Below are 25,445 nucleotides of genomic sequence, written 5' to 3' on the forward strand. Positions count from 1 at the left end.
GTTCACATTATCGTTTCACAATCGACTTCATTGTTCAATTACATATTTTAAATTAAATAGTTTTTTAATCACTTGAAAATTGATATTGTATATATCAATTAAAATGAATTTTAATATTCTATATTATATGAGTGATATGTGTTTAAATGAAGTGACATAAACAACAAATTTTCTTTTACTTTAAAAAACTTAAGTTGGAAGTTTTTATTTCAAACCAAGTAAGATTTCTAGTAAATTTTTTTTTTTAAACACACAAGACATAATATGGGAAGACACATGCAAAAAAATTAAAGTTTAATAAGATGAAAATTTTATTTTTAAAATACACACGATATAATCATAAAAATGTACACACATAAAAAACTAAGTTAAATAAGATAAAAATTTTATTTTTAAGAATAAATATTTAAAACTTGAAAGAAATATATATATAGTAAAAAAGAAGTTAAATAAGATAAAAAATATTTTAATAATTAATTAATTTATTCTTTTAAATTATATCATATATATTACTTTAAATACAATAAATTAAATACTCAATAAAAAATAATTTCATCATGATTAATTCCATCATAACTTATTTGAGACGATCAAAGGGTAAGAGAAGGAAAAAGAGAAGTAAAGCAAAACTGAGGGCACCTCTGATGATTATCAGGTCATTTTGTGGTGCAAACTAGCAGAAGTTTCTCCTCAAAAGACCCAAGTGGCGCAGCCATCGCCGAGAGAAACAAAACCTCGCCTATCATCTTCCTGGCACATCAATCCGTAGGCAGACAGACCTAAAGGTGCAACTTTGAGTTCCTTGTCTATTCTTTCTTCTTCCGATTCGATTTCGTTCGTTCCATAAATTTTTATCATCGGTTATCTATTCGGCGGTCATATTTCTCTCCGATCTCGTTCCATAATATTTTTTGATAAGCATATCGTATGTGTCAAGGAGATTTAACTTTTTTTTGGGGTGGGGGTGGGGGTGGGGTGTGCTTTTGCTTGTTGTGATTTTGTGGTGGGTGATAGGGTTCTTTTCTGATCTCTAGATTAGAACAATAACTATCGAGGAACACGTTTGATTTTTACTTGAGGGAAATTGCTTGTTGATTTTCTGGCAGACCATTAACGATGTTGATTCTTCTTTGGTGCATTTGAATAGGCATGATTGTATTTTGTAGCTTAATGGATGGGAATGTTAATTGGTGGATTGAGTAGTTTCAAATTTTTACGGATTATGATTGGCGTTGGACAGTATGGAAAGAAGAAATTATTCTGGGGGTGGTGGAGGCAGACTCAACCCCAGTTCTTACTCTAAGCACATTCAGAGAGCATCACTTTTTAGTCGTAATTATGTTAGAAGTCAAACTGAAGCTCCATTTGATCATATTTTCTTGGCTGACTGAGCTTCTTGTTGGTTTTCTGTGTAAGTGAGTGTGTACCAGGTTTATTCCATATAGCTGACCCAACTAGATTGTGATTTGCGGTATAAATGTTTGGTTTATATCCCATATACTCCCATCTTTTTCAATTTATGTGAATCTATTTCCTTTTTATGCTGATTAAAAGAGAATGATCCCTTTTCTGAATTTGGAAATAATTTAATTTAAACTTCCCATTTTACTACTAATCTGAAGCTTTTATAGCCATACAAAAGTTATGGCATGTTTAAGATCACAAGCTTCAGATAACCACACAAATATTACTCCCTCCGTTTCGTATTAGTTGGCCCCCTATGGGCTTGGCACATCCATTAAGAAATCAATAAATAGAGATACATTTTACATATTTACTATTGTATGCCTTTTAAAGTGCAATAATCAATGCAATGATTAAACATTGAAATTTGGTACATATTTCTGCATCCCATGCATTACGTTTAGAACATTGAGTATTTATAATTGAAACTAGTAATAATCATTTAATTTTGATTTTGAGAATTGAGATCATTTATGCTTCATTCAATAATTTTGAAAACTGTGGATGTATTTGGTATTCCTATCAAGGGTAAAATGGAAAACATATGTATAAAATACTCTTGATTTTAGAACTTGGACAATTAAATTGAAACAAATATTTTAGAAAGAAGGCCAACTAATACGAAACAAATGCTTAATACCACTATTCCAAAAGTCTTTCTTTCTTAAACTCCGTGTCATATTAACAACTTTTCACATAAATTGGAATTAAGAGAGTATTGTATTCGGTTGGGGTGTAAATATGAGGGGGGGTTGTAGGAGTTTTTATTTCTCTCTTTGATGAGTTTAATGCCTTATCAGTGTTAAATCCTTAAACCCTTCAAAATGAGAAGTATGGTGCTTTATTTCCCATCCAACAACGCCAAACTATTGGAAGTTTAATATTTCATCTCCCCATTTCCTTATAGGAATTAAACTCCAATAAATATTATTAACTTGCTTATGCAATGTATATGGAGATTATTTAAGAAGAAGTCCTTTGTAAAAGGTAATCCTGGAGAAATTGGAACGTAAAATCAATGGTGCTCAAAGAAGTTTGGACCATCAGAGGTTGAATTATAAAGATTGCAGAAGGTTTCTGTCATATTTGTTGAAAGAATTTCCTATAGGGTGGGAGAGGGAGGAAAATAAGAATTTGGCATGACAGTTGGCTTGTGGTTCCCCACCCCCACCCGCATAGAGTGAGCTTTAGTGCACCGGGCTGCCAGTTTATTGGCTTGGTAACACACCACTCAAATATTAGTTCCCTATCTTATACAACATAATTAGAGGGAGATTAGTTGATAGCCCAGTGTAGAAAGTAGTACTTTCTTGAACATAGAATTCATCAGACTTTTGGGTTTATTAGGTCTTAGAGACATGCAGTGCACTTTTGGAGTGAACATTATGAACTGATTTGAAAAAAGATAAGAAAGGGAAGTTCAGTCAAATCTTGCAATGACACTTCTGGAGGAAGGTAGGCTGAAAGCCCCGTGGCCATTTAAGCAGATTTGGAAATGTTTAGCCCTACCAAAGTTGTTGGTTTTTGTGGGTTCTTGCTAACAATGCTTGCCTACACAAGATAGACTGAAGAAAATAGGTTTAAGCGCAGACAATACATGTTATCTGTGAAAAAAAAAAGATGAAGAAACTGCTAACCATCTCTAATGTTATCATCTTAAAGAAAACAGCTAACCGTCTCTTCCTGCAATGCACTGTCAGTGCTTAACTATGGGGATTAATTCTGAACATAATGAACCTGCATTTGGCAATGCCAAGAACAACGGAGGAGCTGCTCATTTTTTGATCAGTGAGAGGAACATAGATGTACAAAAGATTATTCTGACAATTCCAGCATGCAGTTGGTGGAGCATGTGGAAAGAAAGAAACAAGAGAAGGAATCTATTGTTCTATCAGCAAGTTAAATATATCCTTAAATTTATTAGTGTTTACTTTTGTTAATGAAAGTTTACTTTACTGTTTCAACCAAAAAAAGTTAGCTTAGGAACTGTTGTATATTTTTTGGTTGCTCTCGAATTTGGCAGAAAACAATGAAGAGTATATTTCTTCTCTAATTTTTAGCTTAGGAAATGTTGTATATTCTTTGGTTGCTCTCAAATTTGGCAGAAAACAATGAAGAGTATGTTTCTTCTCTAATTAACTGGTCAGATTTTTGGATGTTTAATTTTGACGTCCTCTATTTCTGTGTATAGGAAATTTCTGGGTAACGATGGCGTCCAAGATTCAACAACTGCAATCTCAGGCATGCCAAGCTTCAAAATTTGTTGCCAAGCATGGTACTGCCTACTACAAACAGTTGCTGGAGCAGAACAAGCAGTACATTGTTGAGCCACCCTCTGTTGAAAAGTGCAACGAACTGTCCAAACAGTTACTCTACACTCGTCTTGCCAGGTTATATTCTCTCACACTTAATTTGGTGCCAAGTTGTTGTAAGTAGCAGGGAAGAAGTTGCTTGGATTTGTTGTTTTAATTTGCATATGAAAACCAGTAACAGTGATTTCTGAACTAAAGGGTCGTGACCCTTCCTCACATGAATTAGTTGCATAATAGAAATTTGGGTGTCTTCTAAATCACTGATGGATTATAAATTTGTTTTGGTTTACCACATACATGTCTAAATGAAGGGACATGGATAGTGAGGATCTAAGTTGCTCGGACTTGGATGGGGGTGTCGATACGGGTACGGATCTAGAGGTCAGATCCTTCACGGTCTCAATTTAAAGATTCGGGGAAATGGATCTAGGGATGGATACGGGTGCGGGGACTCTGTGAAACAACAACAACAACAACAACAAACCCAGTGTATTCCCACTTAGTGGGGTCTGGGGGGGGTAAGATGTACGCAGTCCATACCTCTACCTCTGATGAAGTAGAAAGGCTGTTTCCGAAAGACCCCCGGCTCAAGTGACGAGATATCACACAAACACATAGTACAGCACAGAAGCAGATGACATAACATAGATACGGCACCCATAAGGAATATAAAACAGAGTAGAGCAGGAATGCAGGAATATAAAGCAGAGGAAAGCACACATATTCGTAATAAACATGGCACACGGAACACGGAACATTGAATACGGAATCATAACAGGAATACACCCCCACCAATTAATTCCCTACACTAGCGACCCGAACTGGCCCTAATCCTCTGCCGTAATTCGCATCTTCCAGACCTTCCTATCTAGGGTCATGTCCTCGGTGAGCTGTAACTGTTCCATGTCCCGCCTAATCACCTCACCCCAGTACTTCTTCGGTCTACCCCTACCCCGTCTAAAACCATCCAATGCTAGCCTCTCGCACCTACGGACCGGGGCATCCATGCCCCTCCTCTTCACGTGTCCGAACCATCTCAATCGTGCTTCCCGCATCTTACACTCCACTGAAGTCACACCAACCTTCTCCCGGATAGTCTCATTCCGAACTCTATCCCCTCGGGTCAGTCCACACATCCAGCGCAACATCCGCATTTCTGCCACCTTCATTCTTTGGATGTGGGAGTTCTTAACTGGCCAACACTCCGCTCCATACAGCAAGGCCGGATGGACTACCACCCTATAGAATTTGCCTTTAAGCTTGGGCGGCACCTTCTTATCACACAGCACCCCCGATGCGAGTTTCCACTTCATCCATCCCGCCCCAATACGGTGCGAGACATCCTCTTCAATCTCATCGTTACTCTGGATCACGGACCCGAGATACTTGAACTTATCCCTCTTCCCTACCTCCTGTGCTTCTAGCCTCACTACTACCTCATTCTCCCACCTCACGTCATTAAACTTACATTCCACATACTCTGTCTTGGTTCTGCTCACCCTGAACCCTTTAGACTCCAGAGTTTGCCTCCACAACTCTAATTTGTCATTCACACCCCCTCGAGTCTCATCTATCAGGACTACATCGTCTGCAAAAAGCATACACCACGGCACCTCCCCTTGGATACGCCGCGTCAACACATCCATTACTAACGCAAACAAAAAGGGACTAAGAGTAGATCCCTGATGCAATCCTGTCAGGACAGTGAAATGCTCTGAGTCTCCTCCCGCCGTCCTCACCTGGGTTTTCGCTCCCTCATACATATCCTTAGTTACTCTGATATATGCCTGCGGTACTCCACTCACCTCCAAGCATCTCCAAAGCACTTCCCTGGGGACTTTGTCGTACGCCTTTTCCAGGTCGATGAACACCATGTGCAGATCCTTCTTCCTCTCCCTATACTGCTCCACCAACCTCCGTACCAGGTGGATTGCCTCCGTCGTCGAGTGGCCGGGCATAAATCCGAACTGGTTTTCCGAAATAGACACTATCCGTCTCAGCCTCACCTCGACCACTCTCTCCCAGATCTTCATAGAGTGACTCAGTAACTTAATCCCCCTATAGTTATTGCAACACTGAATGTCCCCCTTATTCTTATAGAGGGGGATCATGGTACTCCACCTCCACGCCTCGGGCATCTTTGCCGTCCTGAAAATTTCATTGAACAATGCAGTCAACCACCTTACACCAGCCTCTCCAACGAACTTCCAAAACTCCACCGGTATCTCATCCGGCCCCGTCGCCCTACCCCTTCGCATCCTGCGGACTGCCTGTCTAACCTCGTCTACCTTAAAACGTCTACAATAGCTAAAATCCCGACACTCCCCTGAGTGCTCCAGTTCCCCTAACACAATAGCTCTGTCCCCCTCGTCATTCAAGAGCCTATGAAAGTACGACTGCCATCTCTTCTTTATGTGGCCGTCCTCCACCAACACTCTACCGTCCTCCCCCTTAATGCACCTCACCTGATCGAGGTCACGACCCTTCCTCTCCCTAGCCTTAGCGAGTCGGAACAACTTTTTCTCCCCTCCTTTCCCCTGTAACCCTGCATACAAGCTCTCAAAAGCTGTGAAAAATAATTTAAATATCTAAGAATAGAGTTATAAAAACATAAATTATGAGAACTTAAGGAGAGAATATTGTTCAAGAAGAAAATCGTGGAAGGAGTTAAAAGGTAAAGCAATAACATAGAAATTTCTATATACAAGGTATTCCATTTTTTCAATTTCACTTTAGCTTTTGTTTTGATTACAGAATTTCTTAAATCTGTCCGGATTTTTCCAGTCGATTTTGGTCAAAGTACCCAAAATCAGTTGACCAGATCGGGTACATATCCCACACCCACGCCCACACCCATGTCGTGTCGACACGTGTGCGGCACTGAAAGTGATTCATATAGCCAACCTAACTAGCTTGGATTGTGCTGTAGTTGTTTCTGTGTGCTATACATATACATAGTCTTCGCTAAAAAATTAAATAGCTATAGTCCTGAATTTTGTCAACCCATCTAGGATTGGTTTTCATTAGTTACGAAATCCATATGCAAAACTTTTGTGCATTATACTGAGCAGTGTCATTTTTATGCAATTATAATATAAAGATAAAGTCTATCGGAAACAGCCTCTCTACTTCGTTAGAGGTAGTGGTATGGTCTGCGTACACTCTACCCTCCCTCCCCAGACCCCACGATGTGGGAATCTACTGGGTTTGTTGTTGTTGTTGTTGTATAGTATAAAGATAAAGTTGGTGCTGTCATTAATTTTCTTAACTTGAAAGAACATGGTGGATCATTTTCCTTCTATACTTTGTAATAGAATCTTGCTCTATCTGACTTATTAGCTCGCATGCAGTAGAAAGCCCTGTTATTTGCACCTTTTCATACAATCAAATAGAGAGCGGAAAGGTTATATGCTGTTATATTTGGCTTTAAGCTTTAAATCCAGCAGCTATATGAGATATTGTTTTCTTCTAGTAGATGCCTCAATGATCAAATTTATGTGCTTGGAGATTAATCTGCTATCTAACATTAGTGTTTGAATCCTCAAATAGCAGCATATGGTGCATCTGCAAATGACAAATTTTTACAATTACAGACTGGATACATTGTTCATGATCATTTGTTAAACTTCTTTTTCTGTCCGACAGCATTCCCGGCCGTTATGAGGCATTTTGGATGGAACTTGATTTGGTCAAGCAAATGTGGAAGAATAGGAAGGAGTTGAAGGTTGAAGATGCTGGAATTGCTGCTTTGTTTGGTTTGGAGTGTTTTGCATGGTATTGTGCTGGTGAGATAGTAGGAAGAGGGTTTACATTTACTGGTTACTATCCTTGAAATATCAGTTCTAATGAAATGAATTGGGCAAATTGACCGCTTGTAAGGGCTCCCTCGCTATAAGGATGATTTGAGTGACAGGAAATCCATACAAGATTTTGTTCCCCAAAACAGTTACTGAAGCTGCAAAGTCAGCATTTACAATTATGCCGCCAATAATCTGCCCATTCTGTCTTCTTTTTCGCACTTCAGTGAGAAGTGGCTTAGCTTGAACTTTGTAATACTGAGTTTAAATTTGCTCAAAGTTTACTGCTACCTGTTACACTCTGTTCTTGTTAATTCCTTCGCTTCTATGCTAGAGTAGATTGTCTTGCAAGTAATAACAAATCTTTTAAGTTTGCAAGTTATAACAATTTTTATTAAAAAAGATTTAAAGAAAGGATTTTCATTTTCCTAAATAATCAAATAAAGACCAATTCAAATGAGGAAAATATAGATTTTATATAACTAAAATTAATTATTTTTTCAGAAAAATGTTTTATTATCATCTTGAACTATATGTGAAAAAGCTGAAACATATTCGAACTTTAGGAGGGTCTTATTGCTTTTTGGACTAATTAAAATTGTATTTTTGACAATCTTAACGTCTATGTGGCACACACGTGTGCCTACGTGGGTCCTTCAGTGTGTTGTGCCACGTATGTGCTACGTAGGTACTAAGGTTGTCAAAAATACGGTTTTAATGAATCTAGGGGTAATAGGATCCTTCTAAAGTTTGGGTGTGTCAGCCTTTTCGCGTATAATCCAGGGGTAATAGGATCCTTCTAAAGTTCGGGTGTGTCAGCCTTTTCGCGTATAGTTCAAGGTGGTGATAGAGTATTTTCTCTGTCTTTTCCTTAAAAATAGATGACTATTAATAATAGATATCAATCACACTCCAAATCTCTCTTTAATCGATTTTTTTCACTTTTTAAAGCAAACGTTATTCTGCTTCATTTTCTTCAATAACTTTTTGTTTTTTTTTTCCAACAAAAATATATGATTTTTTAATCATAATCCTTCAAAAAAAAATATGTTTTAGGCATAAGTGAAAATTAAGTTCTTGAATTTGTAAATTTTTTTAAAAACGTGTCATATAATATAACTTGTGATAATTTGCATTCAATCATGATACATCAGAAGGAAGATGAGATGCCATAGGTATATCTCAATTTGATATTTTTCGTTGATTTTTTTTAAAAAATATATAATATTTTATTATTGATTATTTAAAAAAATTCTGTGAAAAAGTCATTAAGTGTTTTTTGTATTAGTCTTTGATAATGTAATGTTTAAATTCTGAATTTTCGAAAAAATGTGATGAAAATTCACAAAAAAAAAAAAAAAAAAAAACCACTGTTGTTTAAAATATAATAGTGTATGATTGTTGGTTATTGAATAATTTCATTCCTTCATGTTATATTCTATAAACAATCATGATATTATATTTATTATTTTTATAGGGAGACCAAAATAATTTGGTGTAGTAGAAATTATGTATGATGCAACTGCAAAATATAAAGCTAGTAGATGTAATTGCAACTCAGTTGAAGATAGACACAACTTTAACTTAAATTAAAATAAAGTATTTTATAAGTGATAAATGTTCGTCAATGATCATACACTATGATACATGAGTGAAGGTCTATCTAGATTAAAAAAAGACAGATGTTGATTTCTTTGTAAATTATTCATTGTACATAACAAAGAAGGATGTATCGACTGAAATAGTATAACGTAATAAAAAAGCCATTATTTGTGTTGGAAACGAAACATTTAGCACTTAAACTTAAATGACATTTATATACCGCCCTTAAAAACATCAAAGAGTATTATTTTCACCCCCTCATCCATCCAACCAGGTTAAGCCTTAGTGTTGTAGGACCACGCGCTTTTTAATTGATCCACGTTATTTAAAAAATCTTTCCCTACTTAACCTGATCTAATTTATATTTAATTAAATTTTTGACCCGTTTTTATAAATCCAACCTGCTTTAATCAAATACCCCTAAAACCATCTAACCCTGTCATTCTCTTCATTTTCATCATAATCAAATGACCTAATCGCTTGAATCAACGTACTTGTGCCCAAAAATACTGAAATTCTTGAAGAATTTTTCAGTTAAATCAACTTATTTGTGATCAAATACTAAAATCTTGGAGGTATTTTTCATTTACATAGTCTAGGGCTTTAACTCATTCATTTTTCGAAGGATTTAGGATTTTCCTGTTTTTGTTTTTTTGATTTTAGCTAATGCATGTGTTTTTTTTTGACCTTTTTGCTGTTTGACAATAAATTTTGTGTACATTACATTAAGGTTTCACCATGAAAGAAATTTACAACGAAAACCTCATATTAAATACGTCGGAGGTATTGTTACAGATTGTTTGGATGTAGATGTTGATAAATTCTCTTACTTTGAGTTTGTAGGATATGTAAAAGAAATTGGGTATAATTGTTCAACTTGTATGATTTTTATTAGACCACCTAAGTCTTTTAAGATGGTTAAAGTTATATGTGATACGAATATTTTGGGAATTGTACCCCAACTGAAAAATGGTGATATTATTGAACTACTTGTGTCACATTTAATTGAAGAACTTATTGTGGTCCCTAGGGGTGTTCATGGGTTTGGTTAAAAATCAAACTGAACAGCGAACCGAACCAAACCAATTAAAAAAAATCGACGTTTGATTTGGTTTAGTTAGGTTTGGTGTTAAATTTTAATAAATCAATGCTATTTGGTTTGGTTATGGTTTTACTTAAAAAAACCCATGAAAATAACCAAATCGAAACAATAAATTTTATATATATATTATAATTATTTATATATAATTTATAAATAAAATATAAATATTTTGTTAAATTTAATTTTAAACTAAATTTTAATCTATGTCTAGCCTAACTAATACTTTAGCCCAATTTCCCAAAGCCCCAAACCCAAGCCCAACTCTACCTACTATATTACTAATAAGTTAACCTTACGGTCCCTACCTCACTTTTTCTACTTCAGCTTTCACAATACGTAGTACATCAACTGCTGCTTCTTTTATTCTTCATTGAAAGGCAACACTGCACCGCATTGAAATCAGTCTCGGCTAGCTTTGATATTGCAATATTTTCTTGTTTAGTTTCTTAGCCCCCTATATCTCGTTTACGCTCGCTTTCGTAGTGTAGTCTTCTCTTTATTTTTTGTGGGATGTTTTCGGCGATTAAATCTGATTCTATTCTATAGTAAAATCCCAAAGTTTCATGGGATGTAAGTTTAGCCAGGTAATGGTGCAGAGGGGTTTTATTAAATGTTACTGAATTTTTATTGATGTATGGTTTATGAATAACCCAAAATAGATGGCATGAATGATGACTGAAACTGTAATCCATATGTTGCTTCATCTTCGGTTACATTAACAAAGAAACTTTCAAATGAGTTACCATGGTCCCTGGTTCAAAGGGTAGTTATGTCTCCTTGTTTATTTTATCTTTTCCTTATATGATTAGCTCCCCTAGCTAGTTTATAAAGTAAACAGATTACTTAAAATTGCCCAACTCTGTCTCTTCTTGCAGTACACTGCAACAGAATACAAAGCTCTACTTTACAATGTACATGTATGTGTTTGTATGTTGTTGGATAATCTTAGTGCCTACAATAGAAAGCTAGTGCTTTTTATCTCAATATTGGTTTTATTTAATATGTTTGTTTTTATTTTTAAGAGTTTATAGTGTCATTTGTCCATCACTATACAAATATTTCATGAGAAATTGTACAATGTGATACTCTTTTCTATGAGTTAAAAGAAGGAGTTTATTCTAGAGATGGTTGGAGTAGGCTAGTCAATAACCGAAAAAAACTGAAAAATTGAACAAAATCAATAAGAACCAAACCTACGGTTATTTTGTTTTTGTGGTTTGGTTTGGTTTTAGAAATTAAAAAAATGACTAAATTGATTTTGGTTATAGTTTTAACCACTAACCGATCAAAATCGACCCATGAACACCCCTAGTGGTCCCCCATCTCTGCTCCTGAATATGAAACCCATGTGGGTGAAGAATCTAATGCTTATTTTGATAAAGAGTCTGGTCAAACACGTAAGGATAGTCAGAATTTAGGATTTGAAGAGGCTGCACAAACTCAAAAATCTACTGGTGTTGAGGAGGAGGTTGGTACAGCTTCAACAGGTGTTGAAGAAAAGGTGGGTGGGGTTTTTGCTGATGTTGGTGAAGATTTTTATGGTGGATATTTTACTGGTGTTAGAGACGAGGTTGGTTCAGCTTCAACAGGTGTTGGAGAAGAGGTTGGTGGGTTTTTTGCTGCTACTGCATCAGAATTTTCAATTATTGAATCTGATTGGGAAAGTACAAGTGAAAATAGTAAAGATTCAGGTTATGGAGACTTGTTTGATAAAATTGAAAATGAATATGACAGTGATGTTCATGAGGAGGTTAGGACTTTGAGGGAAGGTAAAAGAGCTGGCAAACCAAAAAAGAAAAAAAGGTGTCCTAGAGCTGAAGGGGTTAAATTAGGTAAAAAAAGAGTTGATATTGGATATGATGAGTATTTATCCATAAAAAAAATACTTCAGAGGATAAGATAGGTGGTGATGAGCTATATTTTGATTTAGATAAAGAGGCTAGCTTTGAAATAGACAGTAATGTAGATGCTGATGTTGAAGATGAGGTCCAACATGCTTGAAGTAGTGAGAAAAAAACAAGGAGGGCAAAAGACCTAAAAAAAGAATTGTGTTTGATCCTACTTGTAAGTTAGTTATTTGGAAAACTGATTTATGTTTTGAAAATGTTAAGCAATTCAGTGAAGCTATTACTAGGTATGCAGTTCAAGTACGTAGAATTGGACAAGTTTATTAATGAACCAACTAAGGTGAGGGTGAAATGTGCAGATGGTTGTCCTTGATTATTGTTTGGTAGTCATGATTCAAGGACATGAAATTTTATTGTGAAAAATTATATTCCAGTCCATGAATGTACTTTCACAATAAAAAATAAATTGATCAATTCAAAATACTTAGCAGAAAGGTACAGGGACAGAATTATTTTTGAGCAAGAAATTAGAGCTTTTCAATTGTAGAATTTGGTGAAAAAAGATTTGAAGGTGTATTTTGGTAGAACTGTTACAAGAAAAGCCATAAATATTGTCTTGAAATAAATTATGGGTGATCATATGGAGGAATTTTAAAGAATAATGAATTATAAGGATGAGTTTTAAAGACTAATCTAGAAATCACATGTGTGGTGAGACTTAGTGAAGAAACTTTTGAAGGTGGAAAAAAAGAGTTCAGTCATTTTATATTTGTTTTGATACCTTAAAAAAAGCATTCAAAGCTGAATGTAGAATATGTATTCGGTTTGATGGTTGCTTCTTGAAAGGTACTTGCAAAGGACAATTACTTGTAGCAGTTTGCAAAGATGGGAACAACCAGATGCTATCACTAGCCTGAACAGTGGTTGAAGTTGAAAATAACTTCACTTGAAGATGGTTTATTAAGTTAGTAAGAGATAATCTTGAGCTTGGAGATGAGACAAAATTAATAATTATTTCTGATATGCAGAAGGTTATTTTTTTCTCTTATCTCTTCATTATCTGATTTTACTTAATTTGTTATTATGTTACCTAATATTTTTATATTTTGTTGAAGGGTCTTGACACTGCTATTCATGAGTTGTTGCCAAATGCAGAACAAAAAATGTGTTCAAGACACATTCTTCTAACTGTTTCAAAGACTGAAAAAGCATTGAAAGAAGGAATTATTTTTGGAGATGTGCCAAGTCTACATATGAGCAAGAGTTGAGAAAAAATCTAGATCATATGGAGATGTTAGGTGACAAGATAATAGATGATCTAGTATGGTACAACATTGAAAGATGGTCTAAGGTCTACTTCAAAAATTTATGTTGTGATAATATTGACAACAATATGGCTGAAAATTTTAATTCATGGATATTGGGTGCAAGACACAAGACTATTATTACAATGCTTGAGAAAATAAGGATCAAAATGATGAGAAGAATTAGACAGTTGAGGGAGTTTTCTAATACTTGGATAGCAGATATTTCACCAATGGCTTTAAAAGTATTGAAAGAGAACACATCAAAATCAATGAAGTGTACACTTGAATGAAATGGTGAATATGATTTTGAGGTTAAGGACAATTGGGGTAATACCTTTATAGTGAATTTGAGTAACAAAACTTGTACTTATAGATCTTGGATGCTAAAGGGTATACCTTGTTGTCATGCTATAGTTGAACTACATTTTAGAATATTGGAGCCTACTCACTATGTTGCACATTGGTATAGCAAGCAAACTTACCTCAAGACCTATAATTACTTCATTCAACCTGTCACTAGAATGAAAATGTGGCCACAATCAACTAACCTTCCTATTATACCCCATGAAACTAGAAAACTACCCGTCATACCTAGTAAGAGTAGAAGGAAAAACAGTCTGAAAACAAGACAGGTAAACTGTCTAAAAAGGGTATTGAGATGACCTGCAACACTTGTCATGCTAAGGGCCATAATAAGAGGGGTTTTCCTTTGAGTGCAAAAGCTACTACTGGTAGAGAAAGATGGACAAGTTCAGCAATGACAAGTGTTTGGTTTTTCTACAACAACAAGTGAATCTCAATCAAGCACAAGTAGAGGAAGAGGAAGACCTAAAGGTTCAACAAAACAGGTAATCATTTGGCTTCTTTATTTACTATTAATTCTTATTAAATAATTTTTTATTGTATAGTAGGTTGCTGCTGCTCCTACTCTAAATGTGGTTAGTGTGACTGGAAGGGGTAGAGGGTCTGCTAGTGTTGCTGAAAGGGATAGAGGGACTGTTGGTGTTGCTGGAAGAGGTAAAGGGTCTGTTGGCGTTGCTGGAAGGGGTAGAGAAACTTTTGTTGCTACTATATCTAATATTGGTGGTGTTGCTGGTAGGAGTGCAGATATTTCTGCTGTTGTTGCATCTAATGTTGGTGGTGTTGGTGGTAGGGCTGGTGGGACAACTTTTAAAAGGCCAAGCTTGGTTGGTATGGGAGTTCTACATACACAGAATGATTTTATAATCCACAATGTAAGTTGAATGATTTCATAGTTTTCAATTTTCAAGAAAATAATCAAATGCCTAAGATAATTTATTCTTGTGTTAATGTAGCCTGGAATGCCTTTGAACTCCTCTATAGTGATTGAAAATCTTGGGCATCACAAGCTAAGATCAGGTGTCAAATAAAAAGGAAAAAATGTTGTGATCCAACAAGGACTTCAAGAAATAAGAGCACAAAAAAAATAAAGATCCAAAACTGCTGAAATGAATCATATGAGCCAAACAAGCTTATCAACTGTCTAGTTGAAGATGCATTAGTTTTAATGAATGTTTTGTTCAATTATGAATGAAGTTGTCTTTTTGAAAAACAATTATGTAGCTGTGAATGCAATGTAATATTGTTCTCTGTTAATTATGCAGTTGTGACTGCACTAACTTAATCTTTTTTGTCAAATAATTATGCAGTTGTGATTGCAATGTATTTACAATCTTTGGTATATATGCAACTGTGACTGCACTATTTTGATGCCTAATTTGACTATTTTTTTTATCATATCATTATACAACTGTCTACACTTTGAATTGAATCATGTTTGGTGGTCTAATGGAGGTTTGGGCTCTAGAAGGGCTCTATAAATCGGATCATATTAGAGCTCGCTAGGAAGTACTTGGTACTATGATCATTGTGGGAACAATACCGAATCTCGAAGATGCCCCGGAATCTTTTTGATTACTTGTTTGAGAACTACGATCTTTAGCTCTGGAGCTGAATCATTTCCTTGTATGTGAGAAGAACTTTCAGATTAATAGGAAGGAAGATTAATCGAAATGAATAATAATTTTTCTAAGAAAACATTACACTAAAATATTATCCCACAAGACCTAACAAAATTTACTCAATTTTAAATACAATGCAAAGATAAAGAACTATATTGCACTAAAAATAAGTCAAGAATAATTACAAAAAACCAAATTCACTTTAAAATAAAGGATGATACACACCATTATACCAACTAACAACAACAAATTCTAAGGTAATTTTATTGAGTCTTTCTTTACGTAGATCATTTCAAACCAATAGCTAGTAGCTATAACAACAACACAATAACAAAACACAATGAAAAAGAGTGCATTATCCTTAGTCGTTCCTCTAGCCATGTTACTTCTCCACTTCTTCTCTCTTTCTTCATCTTCTCAATCTCTTCTTTCAGCTTCTTCAACTTCAGATCTACACAATTATTATCTTCTTTGGAAACTCTAGGCTTATCAACTTCTTTAGAAGTTTCTGCAATCAATTTTTTAACTTCATTGAATGATGTAAACTTGTTATATTGAGATGGTTTCACTAAATTCTCATGCTCACCTAATTTTTCAATCAATTTAGGGATTACAAATTTAGACCTTGAAGCTGTATTTTCTTTATCCCTCCAATACAAAAAATTGCAAGATCTTAGACTCTTCTATGATTAAGAAGGAAGAAATCAGAATTTAATTGAATCAGTTGGGATAAATAAAATGAGAAATTGAGAGCAAAATATCATCTTTATCCCATAGTAATTACAAGCCCAATAACTTCTACCGGATTCGTCGAAGTCCAAGATGTCTTCGAAGGCACCACAAATCCATGATTGCATTGAACCTCTTGATTCAAAGCAAAATCGTCCTCCTCCATACAAAGCTTACTCAAGTTAATTGATCTCATGATGTGCTACAAAGAATTCATTCCAAAAAATTACATAAAATAGAAAAAACTTGATAAGAAAGTATATTTTTTTTTAAAAAAAGATGAATTATACCTTATAATGAAGTAAAGAGCTTGATTTTCTAAGGAATTTCAATTCTTGGCTTGATTGAAGATGAGGGAGATGAGAAAAGAAAGAGAAATTAGGGTTCTTAATCAATTTTCCGCAAATGTTATCGTTGCCTCGATTTTTATTTTTTGGGGGGTTAAATTTCGACCTTCGATGCACTTTGATTCGATGGGAAAACACGCGCCGCGATTAGATGAACGAGGAGGTGAAAATAATACACTTTGAAGTTTTTAAGGGGGATATACAAATATCAATTAACTTTAAGTGCTAAAGTAAGTTGGAGTGACAAGTTTATAGGGGTTTTGATGCATTTTCTCTAAGGAATATAACTAATGTATAAAAATTGATAGCTAGTGATATATATGAGATATTATAAAGGAGATACATTAATATCAGTTTAATTTAATATGCAAACAATATCTAATGTATGCAAAATGCATACATAAGAATATACTAAAGAGCATTGCATTAGATTATGTATGCAAAATACATGATAAACATATATATGTTAATTAAACATGAAAAACATGAAACCATTATTCAAATGAAAAAAATACTATAAATATTAGTATGACAAATGATATATTAGAGTAACAAAACATACACAGTAATTAACATTAACTTAATAAGATGTTTTCAATATAAAATATCCAATGATATAAACATCAATTTGAGTCAATTTTATATCCCAAATCAACAATATATGAAGAGAAACCCAAGTTTATATGTAAAAGATATAAAGTTTAATAAAAAAAAGAAAAGTAAAAATTAATTTATGAAAAAGAGAGTATCTTAATGATGGAGAAAATATTTTATCAATTAAGTAACTATGGAGAATTCTGTAAACATTGAAAAGGGAAAAAAATATATTTTATTGAAAAGTGAAAAAAAGGTGTATCATGAAAAAAAATATCTTTATCAATCAAATTTCTCTTCTTAATTTAAGAACAGATTTTATAACTTAACTAATAAAGTTAAAAAAAATAAAAATAATTATTGAAACCAACAATAATTCTTATCATAATTATCAAAAGATTTACACTCTGTTTGGATGGTGGGTTTCTCTAATATGGTATGGATAGTTACTGAGAGAAACACGCTTATTTTGATTGTTTCTTAAAGTATATGGTATAGTATGGTTTAGTTTCATGGTTTGATAACCATGAAAATCCTCACTTTATGTAACCACCGATTTGGTGATATCCCGTGGTTCGCTTTTTTTTTTTTTTTCAATTATGCCCTTACTTAATATTGTATAATCCTATTTTACCCTTCACCTTACATTATTTAACTCCACCTCCTATCCCCACTCCTACCCTACCAGCCCTTCCCCCACCCCCTTCACCCTCTCAATTTTTTCTTTTTGCTTATCCCACCCCTACCTCAACCTGACCCCTCCCCCTGCCAAACTCCCACCCCAATTTATTTTTTAAAAAAAATTCAAAAACTTTTTCTTACCTCAACCTTCCCCCTACCTACTACGCTCCCCTCCTTCCCCCACCAATTTCCTTTTTAGTTTTACAATTTATATTTTAAAACTTTTAAATTTTTTCTTACATCACCCTACCCCTACCACCCCCCCCCCCCCCCTCCCCGCCCCCAAAAGAAAAAAAAAGTAACTTTCCCCCTACAATTATTTTTTTGAAAGAAATTTTGAACTTTTCTCTTACCCCCAGGCCCTACCCCAATCTCCTATTCCACTACCCACATTCCCCAATTTTTTTTAAAAAAGTATTTAAATCTTTTCTTATCTCACCCCTTTTATCATATTCGTTTTCATTATTTTATGTTAAATATAAACAAATGCTTTTAGAAAATCTTTTTCTACTTGTGTGACGAACACAAGAAAATAAGTAAGAAAAAAATTATTTTCCTAGATAATATTTTTTAAAATTCAATACTAAACATACACCTAGCATACATAAGAGATGCATTCAAACTTTATACTTGTCGTTGGTATCACGTCTCAAAACACCAAAAAGAAATAAAATTTGTTACTACAAAAAATGAATCTGGTTATATTTATTTTGATCTACTCTTTTATTGATTTTGTTAGAATTTACATGAATTAACAACTTAGTATATCTACATGACATAATTTATGACAAATTAGTAGGAAGAAAATTATTTTACTAACAATTACTGATAAATTTAACATTTATAATAATTAAGGATATTTTAGTAAACTTATCAATTACAATACAGTACCATACTGTCAAACCAAACAATAAACTTATTATTAATCAACAGTGAACGATACAGTCTATCCAAACATGATATTGTACTATACTGTACAATACAATATGATACCATACAGTACCGTACATTATGAAACCATGGCAAACCACCATCCAAACAGAGTGTTAATGAAGAGAAATAGGTATTAAAGATTAAAAATAAGAAGATAATATGACTACTAATTATGAAAAATGATTTTTTATTAATTAAAAGAAAATAATTTTTGAAAAGTTGTTATAATTTGCAATTATTTCTTTAATTCAATAATTATGAAAAAAGTGTTGTTATAACTTCCAATAAACAATCTAATAAATATATAGAAGATAATAATTTACTCAGAATACAAATTAGAGTAACTCTAGCCTTGGGATTGATACATAGTTCTATGACCAGAGAACAGATCTCCATTTACTTTACTAATAAATTTCCTCACTTTTCAGTTATATGTTAACTAAGCATTGGCCATTAGGTCTGGAAGATCATCTAGTAAATGGTGTCTGTATATAAGCTGCTGTTGTATCCCGTGAGTGGTAGCTGTGGGAATTAGGTGGATGCGCAGTGATATTCATTACAATTTAAGTGTATGGTACAAAATTCAGCTCATCACATTTGCACCACATTACGACCAATCAATGCAATAAAAATTAGCTAGACATGTTCTGAAGGAATTAGATTCGGGTCAAAAATCTTTCAACAAAACTAGCAGGTGTCTTGAATATGCAGCTCAGCTTATCCAGCAGCCAATCAACATGAATTTGTCAATCAGACCTATTCAAAATCCACTGAACACTCAGACCAATTCGAATCATACAGAAACCTCCAGGGATAAACCTTTACAATCGAATAGCTACGTCTTTGGCACTAATACAAAATGGAATGGACTACTGCAAAAGGAAAAGCTCCAAAAAAGAGATGAGTAACACCAATGGTTAATACAACAGAAAAAGGTTTGTTGTATTAACATCAATGGTTAAACAATTAGTTAGATATGTTGTACGATTGAATCAACAAGCAATGGTTAATACAAGTATTTCAAGTATACTGTAGAGTGAATAGATCAAAGTTCAAGCTTCGAGTTTCCAAGTTGGCTAAACATAATAGCCATGTCCATACCCTGTACCATTGTTGGAACAGCTACATCATATGGGCAGTCTCTAGCAAACCCTGCTTTCCCAGACTTCTGTACTTTCTTTATGCACCTCTTGAACTTCTCATGACATTTAACATTGGTCATACCTGGAAGTAGGAAGCAGTTGAATAAAACACTGAGCTGTGAAGTTTGACGAATGGACAAACCATATTCTGTTGCAAGTTCTTCCTCTCTTTAACAGGTGTAACTACCAAAATTAGGATGTAATTCTGGAACAATGAGGGACAGAAAAGTAGGCATCATTTGGAAGCTTACAGCTTCGCATGGAAATGCATGCCAGAAAAAGAAGCTGCGGCTTAACAGGTTCCCTTTGAGTATACTGCTCTTTCTTTGTCAAACATTTCTCACTGTTTTCACATCAGAAAGGTTTTAACAAAAGTGAATGGCTGAGAATCACTTTTATCATTCAACCAATAAAATCACCTCCAGTAAAATTTAGAAACTAGATGTATAAGGATTCAAAGCATGTGTGATTCTACATCAAGAACCAAGGCCCCTCCGCATTCTGTAGAGCGTAGTGTTATGGGGGCACCAGAAAAACAAAAAAAAATTAAAAACGAAAGGCACAACTTTTTCTCAACTGTAGCACCATAGGCTGCTGAAAGGGAAGCCATCTACTCCCAACTTTATTTATAAGAGCCAGTGCCCCATTTTAGACGTACAACGTTAAGCCAAGAATGGCATTGTATGTCTCCACTGACAGGCAGCAGACCAATTTCTAAGAATAACTCAGTACTTTGCATTAGTATAAAATATCTCATGCTTAAGCAGTTAAGACAATGATGAGAATCACCAGAGCCTAATGTATCAGAAATAGGGGTGGGCATAGTTTAGGCAAATCCAAAATCCGGATTTTTTGAATTTTTCTTCTGGATTTTCAAATTTCCGATTGAATAGCTTCAGATTTTAGAAATATTCAAAAATCTAAAAATTTTAATCGGTAGTTAAAATACTTTTTATTTGGACACACATTTTACTATGTTTGGACTTATCAAATCTCAGGCCTTAAGTTCCGTTGCAAAGAATTTCCTTGCCAATGGTTTCAATGCTTGCATGAATACGGTAATGCGGCCATCTCTATGGCTATATTAGAATGTGCCGCTGGAAATATTAATTTGAAATAGGCAGGTGCCTAATAGAAATCACTTGGTAGACAAAGTTCCTGGGAGCCAAAGTTTGGCTCATGTGGAGGAGATAATTTTGATCATCTCTTATTTTCTTTTTTGCATTACTTGGAGCTCAAATTTTGCAACTATAATAGGTCATTCTTCTCATTTCAAATACATAATCATCAATTCAAGAGCTTATCATTGTCTAGAGTATTTTGTTAAAGAGTGGGTGTTGGGAAACACTTGTGTGAACCCTTCTTTTGGAATGATTTAGTGAGGTTATTCTCTTGGGATAGTTTTGGGTAACCAGAGTATTTAATATAATTTTGTACTCTCTTAAACTCTTGTTGGTATAGTGAAATTCCTTTTCTCCACTTGTGGATGCAGGTCACACGGACTGAACCATATTAAAATTTATGCCTTCTTTATGTGCTTTATTTACCGTTATTATCAACTTATTTTTGTCTTTGTTATTGTCATTATAACATTGATTCGCTAATTTCCGCAATACCTGGGTTCTCAATCCAGACAAATACTTCATTAGGATGATTGTGGTAGGCATGGGGAATTATTATGGCAGTTTGGCATGATTGTACTTGGATGTTCAATTTTGTAAGAAGAACCAAGTCATATTGTCAGCTTAAAACAGAAAATCTAAAATAACTAAACCGATTAATCCAAAGCAGAACTTAAAAAACTGATCCAATCCGAACTTATTTGGATTGTAATTTCTTAAATCCGAAGACCCAAAATCCAATCCAAAGTTTTCATATCTAATTCGAACACCCACCCCTAATAAGAACAGTTATCTGTGCAAAATAATCTAAAAACCCAAATGGAAGTCAAGAAGTCATCTGAACATTAATCTTTTTACTCCTTTGTTCAGATTGTTTCATAGCAAAATTCCATTGCCCAGAACACATACGTTTTTCTGATAACCTAAATAATCACACACTTAGGCATAGGTGAAACTTCGTGCAACAAGAAACTAACATATGTTATTCATGTGATATGTTACCTGAGCACTTTAAAGAATCATAGAGGAGATATTCTAGCAAATCCCTTATTGTTTTAAAAGATTTAAATTCTGACATGATGGCCGATCACAATAGTTTTAGTTTGAGTGACAGAAGCTACATATTGGAACTATAGCGTCTGGTACCGAGGGAACACACAATAAATATATAGGATATTCAAGCATGAAAAGGTCGCCAGAACAATCTATTCGCCAAAGACACAATATTTTACCGGGAAATTCAGAAACTTTCTGGGCTAAAGTCAAAAGCCTCGATTGAGCCTCAAAGTATCAGATAATTTTTAAAAGTAATTGGAAAGGTAGAATTCTGCAGGAAAGTTGACTGAAGATCACAAAAATATAATGGGTAAAGCCAGAAAAAGATGCTGGAATCGCAAAAGAGGAGAAAGTTCCATAATTCAATTGTTGATAGAGGGAGAATTCCACTTTAGAAAAAGATACAATAGTTTCCGATTCACCTGAAAAAGGGTACTGAGAATCACAGGTTAAGTTGCGGATGTAGCTCTAGAATATCAAACAGTGCACTGGGATTGACTAGAAAATTGCAGATGAGGATACAATTTCTTTTGAACGCTAGTAATTGCATAGCAAGAAATTTTTAACAAGAACATTTATACCATGTGAGAAATTAAATAACATATTTGAAAGATGTATCAAGCGTATTATGCAAATGCTCTTTCTCAGGCAATCATCTTAAAAGAGGACAAAAGAAAACAACATTCAACAGTAAAGTATCCTTGTTTGTACTATTTGTATTTTATTTTCTTACACAGTCGGATTGTTTTGAGATTCCCTGTTGTCTGATTTGAAATAGTTTAACTGCATGCTAAGTGTTCAGAATATAGTAGTGATGTGATGAAGATAAATGGCCACTATAAATTACTCCATTTTCACTTTAAAGTAATATTGTTTTGGAGCAACTGTGATAAAGTACACAAATAATGTCAGGATTTCCGGAAGGTATATCCACATATACTTTTGGGCTGTCATTTGAGTGTTGCATATTAGTTCATTGGGCTATAAAAATATAGGACTTGAAACTGATTCATTCCACATCGGATTAGTATGCTCAGATAAATATTCAGGCTGATGTAGCTGGACATTTGACCATCACGTCAAAGATTGAAGGGCTAAATCCAAGTAAGCCTCTATATCCTTTCAGTACGTAGAAGGCCTATCATATTTTTAAGCTACAGAAGAGATACATGCTAATAATTTCTTGTATTGAACAAGTAACTAAGGTGCATTTCATGCAGTACTTGGCTTTTAAATCAACTGTTTATCCTTCTAATGGTATTCTCTTGTCCAATTCCAAGTCCACATATTTCGAACTGAGACTTCAGATTTACGGAAACCACAGACTACTAGGTTTCCTTTCTACTTCTCCTGAAGTAGTGGTATGGACTGCGTACATCTTAACCCCCCTCCCAGACCCCACTATGTGGGAATACACTGGGTTTGTTATTGTTATTGTTGTTGTTGTTGTACAGACTACTAGGTTCATATGCATTTTGAAGACGTCAAGATAAAATACCTTTCTTTGACTATCTCCTAATGACTTCCACCGTCTATCAAAAAATGTCCCATCTTATGACCGACATAACATTAGTTTGAAAATACAAGACCTGCATTCTGCATTTATGCTATTCTTAAATTAATCGATTATCACATTAGCTATTCATTTAAGTAATCCAACTTCAGTTGTCATTCCTTTTAATTACAATATGTCAATTAACTAAATTAACATAGTCCAAGTATGACAACTAGATTTCAAATCGTGGTTTCACCTCTGTTAAGGCGACACGTCAACCAATGATGAATTGCAGGCCAATCATTTTAGAGGTCCAAATCAGCTCATAAAAACAAAGCTTGTATATCAACATGTGGGATATTCCAACTAATTTAAACAATATAAGGTTTCACTCCCAAAGTAGTAATCAAAAGTCCAAGTGAGGGCATGAACAAAAAAGCATAATGGAACAATTAAACATGACAATTTTAGCAACAACTAAAAGGAGGCACAAAAATGAATAGTACCATTTTTCTCTATACATTCGTCGTGAATCTTACAGCAGGCATCTAGATCGTCACAAGGTTTCTCCCCGGGACATCCACTCCACCCTACTCCGCAATATTTCCCGTATCTAATTCCAAGTGCTATTCAAATTTAATAAAAAGAAAAAGTAAATTAACTACCTCATGTGTAAAAAGAAATTTAAATGAGGAAAATGCTGAAACAGAAGACGTACAGTGACAGTTCTCTGCCACACATGTTTTGCTACATCGAACCTGAGAATTGTTGGTGGATTCAGCAACGGGAAAGAAGAAAAGAGAGACTAATGTGGTAAGGATGAAAGATGATGAGGCGACACGTTTCCCGATGGGAGAATTGTCGCCTTGTTGCATTCTGATATTTATTTAATTATAATTATAATTAAAGAAAAATATGTAACGGCAAGCGTCAATTAGAGAGTTACAGGCTTATGCTGCTCTCTCCTTTGTTTTTCTGGTCTCTCTTGAGCGCAGAGCTATTCCAGAATATTCAACCTATTGACGCAGGGACCAATTTTATTCCACCTTCCACGGTCTCGTTGGAAACAAATCAACAATCCTTTAGTTAGGTTGTGCGTTTCGTATTCGCTTAGTTTCGATTCGGTTTGATTCGATTTCGATAATTGAAAATAGATATTATATATCATATTTTTAAATTTTAATTCGATAATTCAGTAATTGATAAATTAAACTTCAGATCGATATGGTATTTGGTAATATCATATTAAAGTTGGAGCTGTATAAACTACGTTTAAACTTCAAAAAGTATATTTCATAGAAGTTGTATTTCTTACGACTATATTACCAAGGTCCAAGAAATTCTTTGGGATATTGAGTCAGTTAGACGTATTTAGGGCTGGGCATTCGGCTTGTTCAGTTTGATAGTTTAATATCGGTTTGGTTTTTCAATTTTCGAATTGACAAAAATGACAACCGTAACCAAACCGAAATAAATTCGGTTCGGTTCGATTTCTACAAATTCGATTCGGTTATTTCAAATTTTTATTTCGGTTTTGAAGATTAAAGTAGTGAACCTCTCTTTGTTATGACTAGACATTTAAAATTAATAATTTTTTTTTAAAAAATTCAAACCTATTTTTCATTCCCAGATATAAATAACTCAACATGGATGAAATTAAATGATATAACCATAAGTTTTAACATAATATATAACTTCATTATGCATAAGTTTGCATAGACAGTCGGAACTCGGAAGAGTGGTCACTGCCGAAAAGATCACAGTCGGCACTGCGGGCTGCAGCCCACAATGGTCGTCTGGTCGCCGGCGGTCTATGGTTTCATCGATTGTTCGACTATTGGACTGATGTATGTGGCGTGCTATTACTTATTAGTTATTAGGGCTGCTATTGTATATTTATATTATATTATTATATATTAAATATTATATATATA

The 25,445-nt window shown here is 34.4% G+C and overlaps 2 protein-coding genes across 2 annotated transcripts; one reads left to right on the plus strand and one right to left on the minus strand.

Moving 5' to 3' along the window:
• The first annotated feature begins 554 nt into the window (after window positions 1-554).
• LOC107877983 lies at window positions 555-7,870 on the plus strand. The gene is made up of 3 exons (XM_016724817.2): window positions 555-785; window positions 3,656-3,854; window positions 7,422-7,870. Exons 2-3 carry the CDS (start codon window positions 3,673-3,675, stop codon window positions 7,606-7,608), a joined length of 369 nt encoding a protein of 122 aa, XP_016580303.1. The 5' UTR covers window positions 555-785; window positions 3,656-3,672; the 3' UTR covers window positions 7,609-7,870.
• An 11,491-nt stretch (window positions 7,871-19,361) lies between these two features.
• LOC107877982 (probable phospholipase A2 homolog 1) lies at window positions 19,362-24,574 on the minus strand. Its single transcript, XM_016724816.2, has 3 exons — window positions 24,230-24,574; window positions 24,018-24,137; window positions 19,362-19,921 (listed from the first exon to the last, which is right to left on the minus strand). Exons 1-3 carry the CDS (start codon window positions 24,384-24,386, stop codon window positions 19,743-19,745), a joined length of 456 nt encoding a protein of 151 aa, XP_016580302.1. The 5' UTR covers window positions 24,387-24,574; the 3' UTR covers window positions 19,362-19,742.
• Between the last annotated feature and the right edge of the window lie 871 nt (window positions 24,575-25,445).

Source organism: Capsicum annuum, chromosome 7 (genome assembly GCF_002878395.1).
Source record: "Capsicum annuum cultivar UCD-10X-F1 chromosome 7, UCD10Xv1.1, whole genome shotgun sequence".
Lineage (NCBI taxonomy): Eukaryota > Viridiplantae > Streptophyta > Magnoliopsida > Solanales > Solanaceae > Capsicum > Capsicum annuum.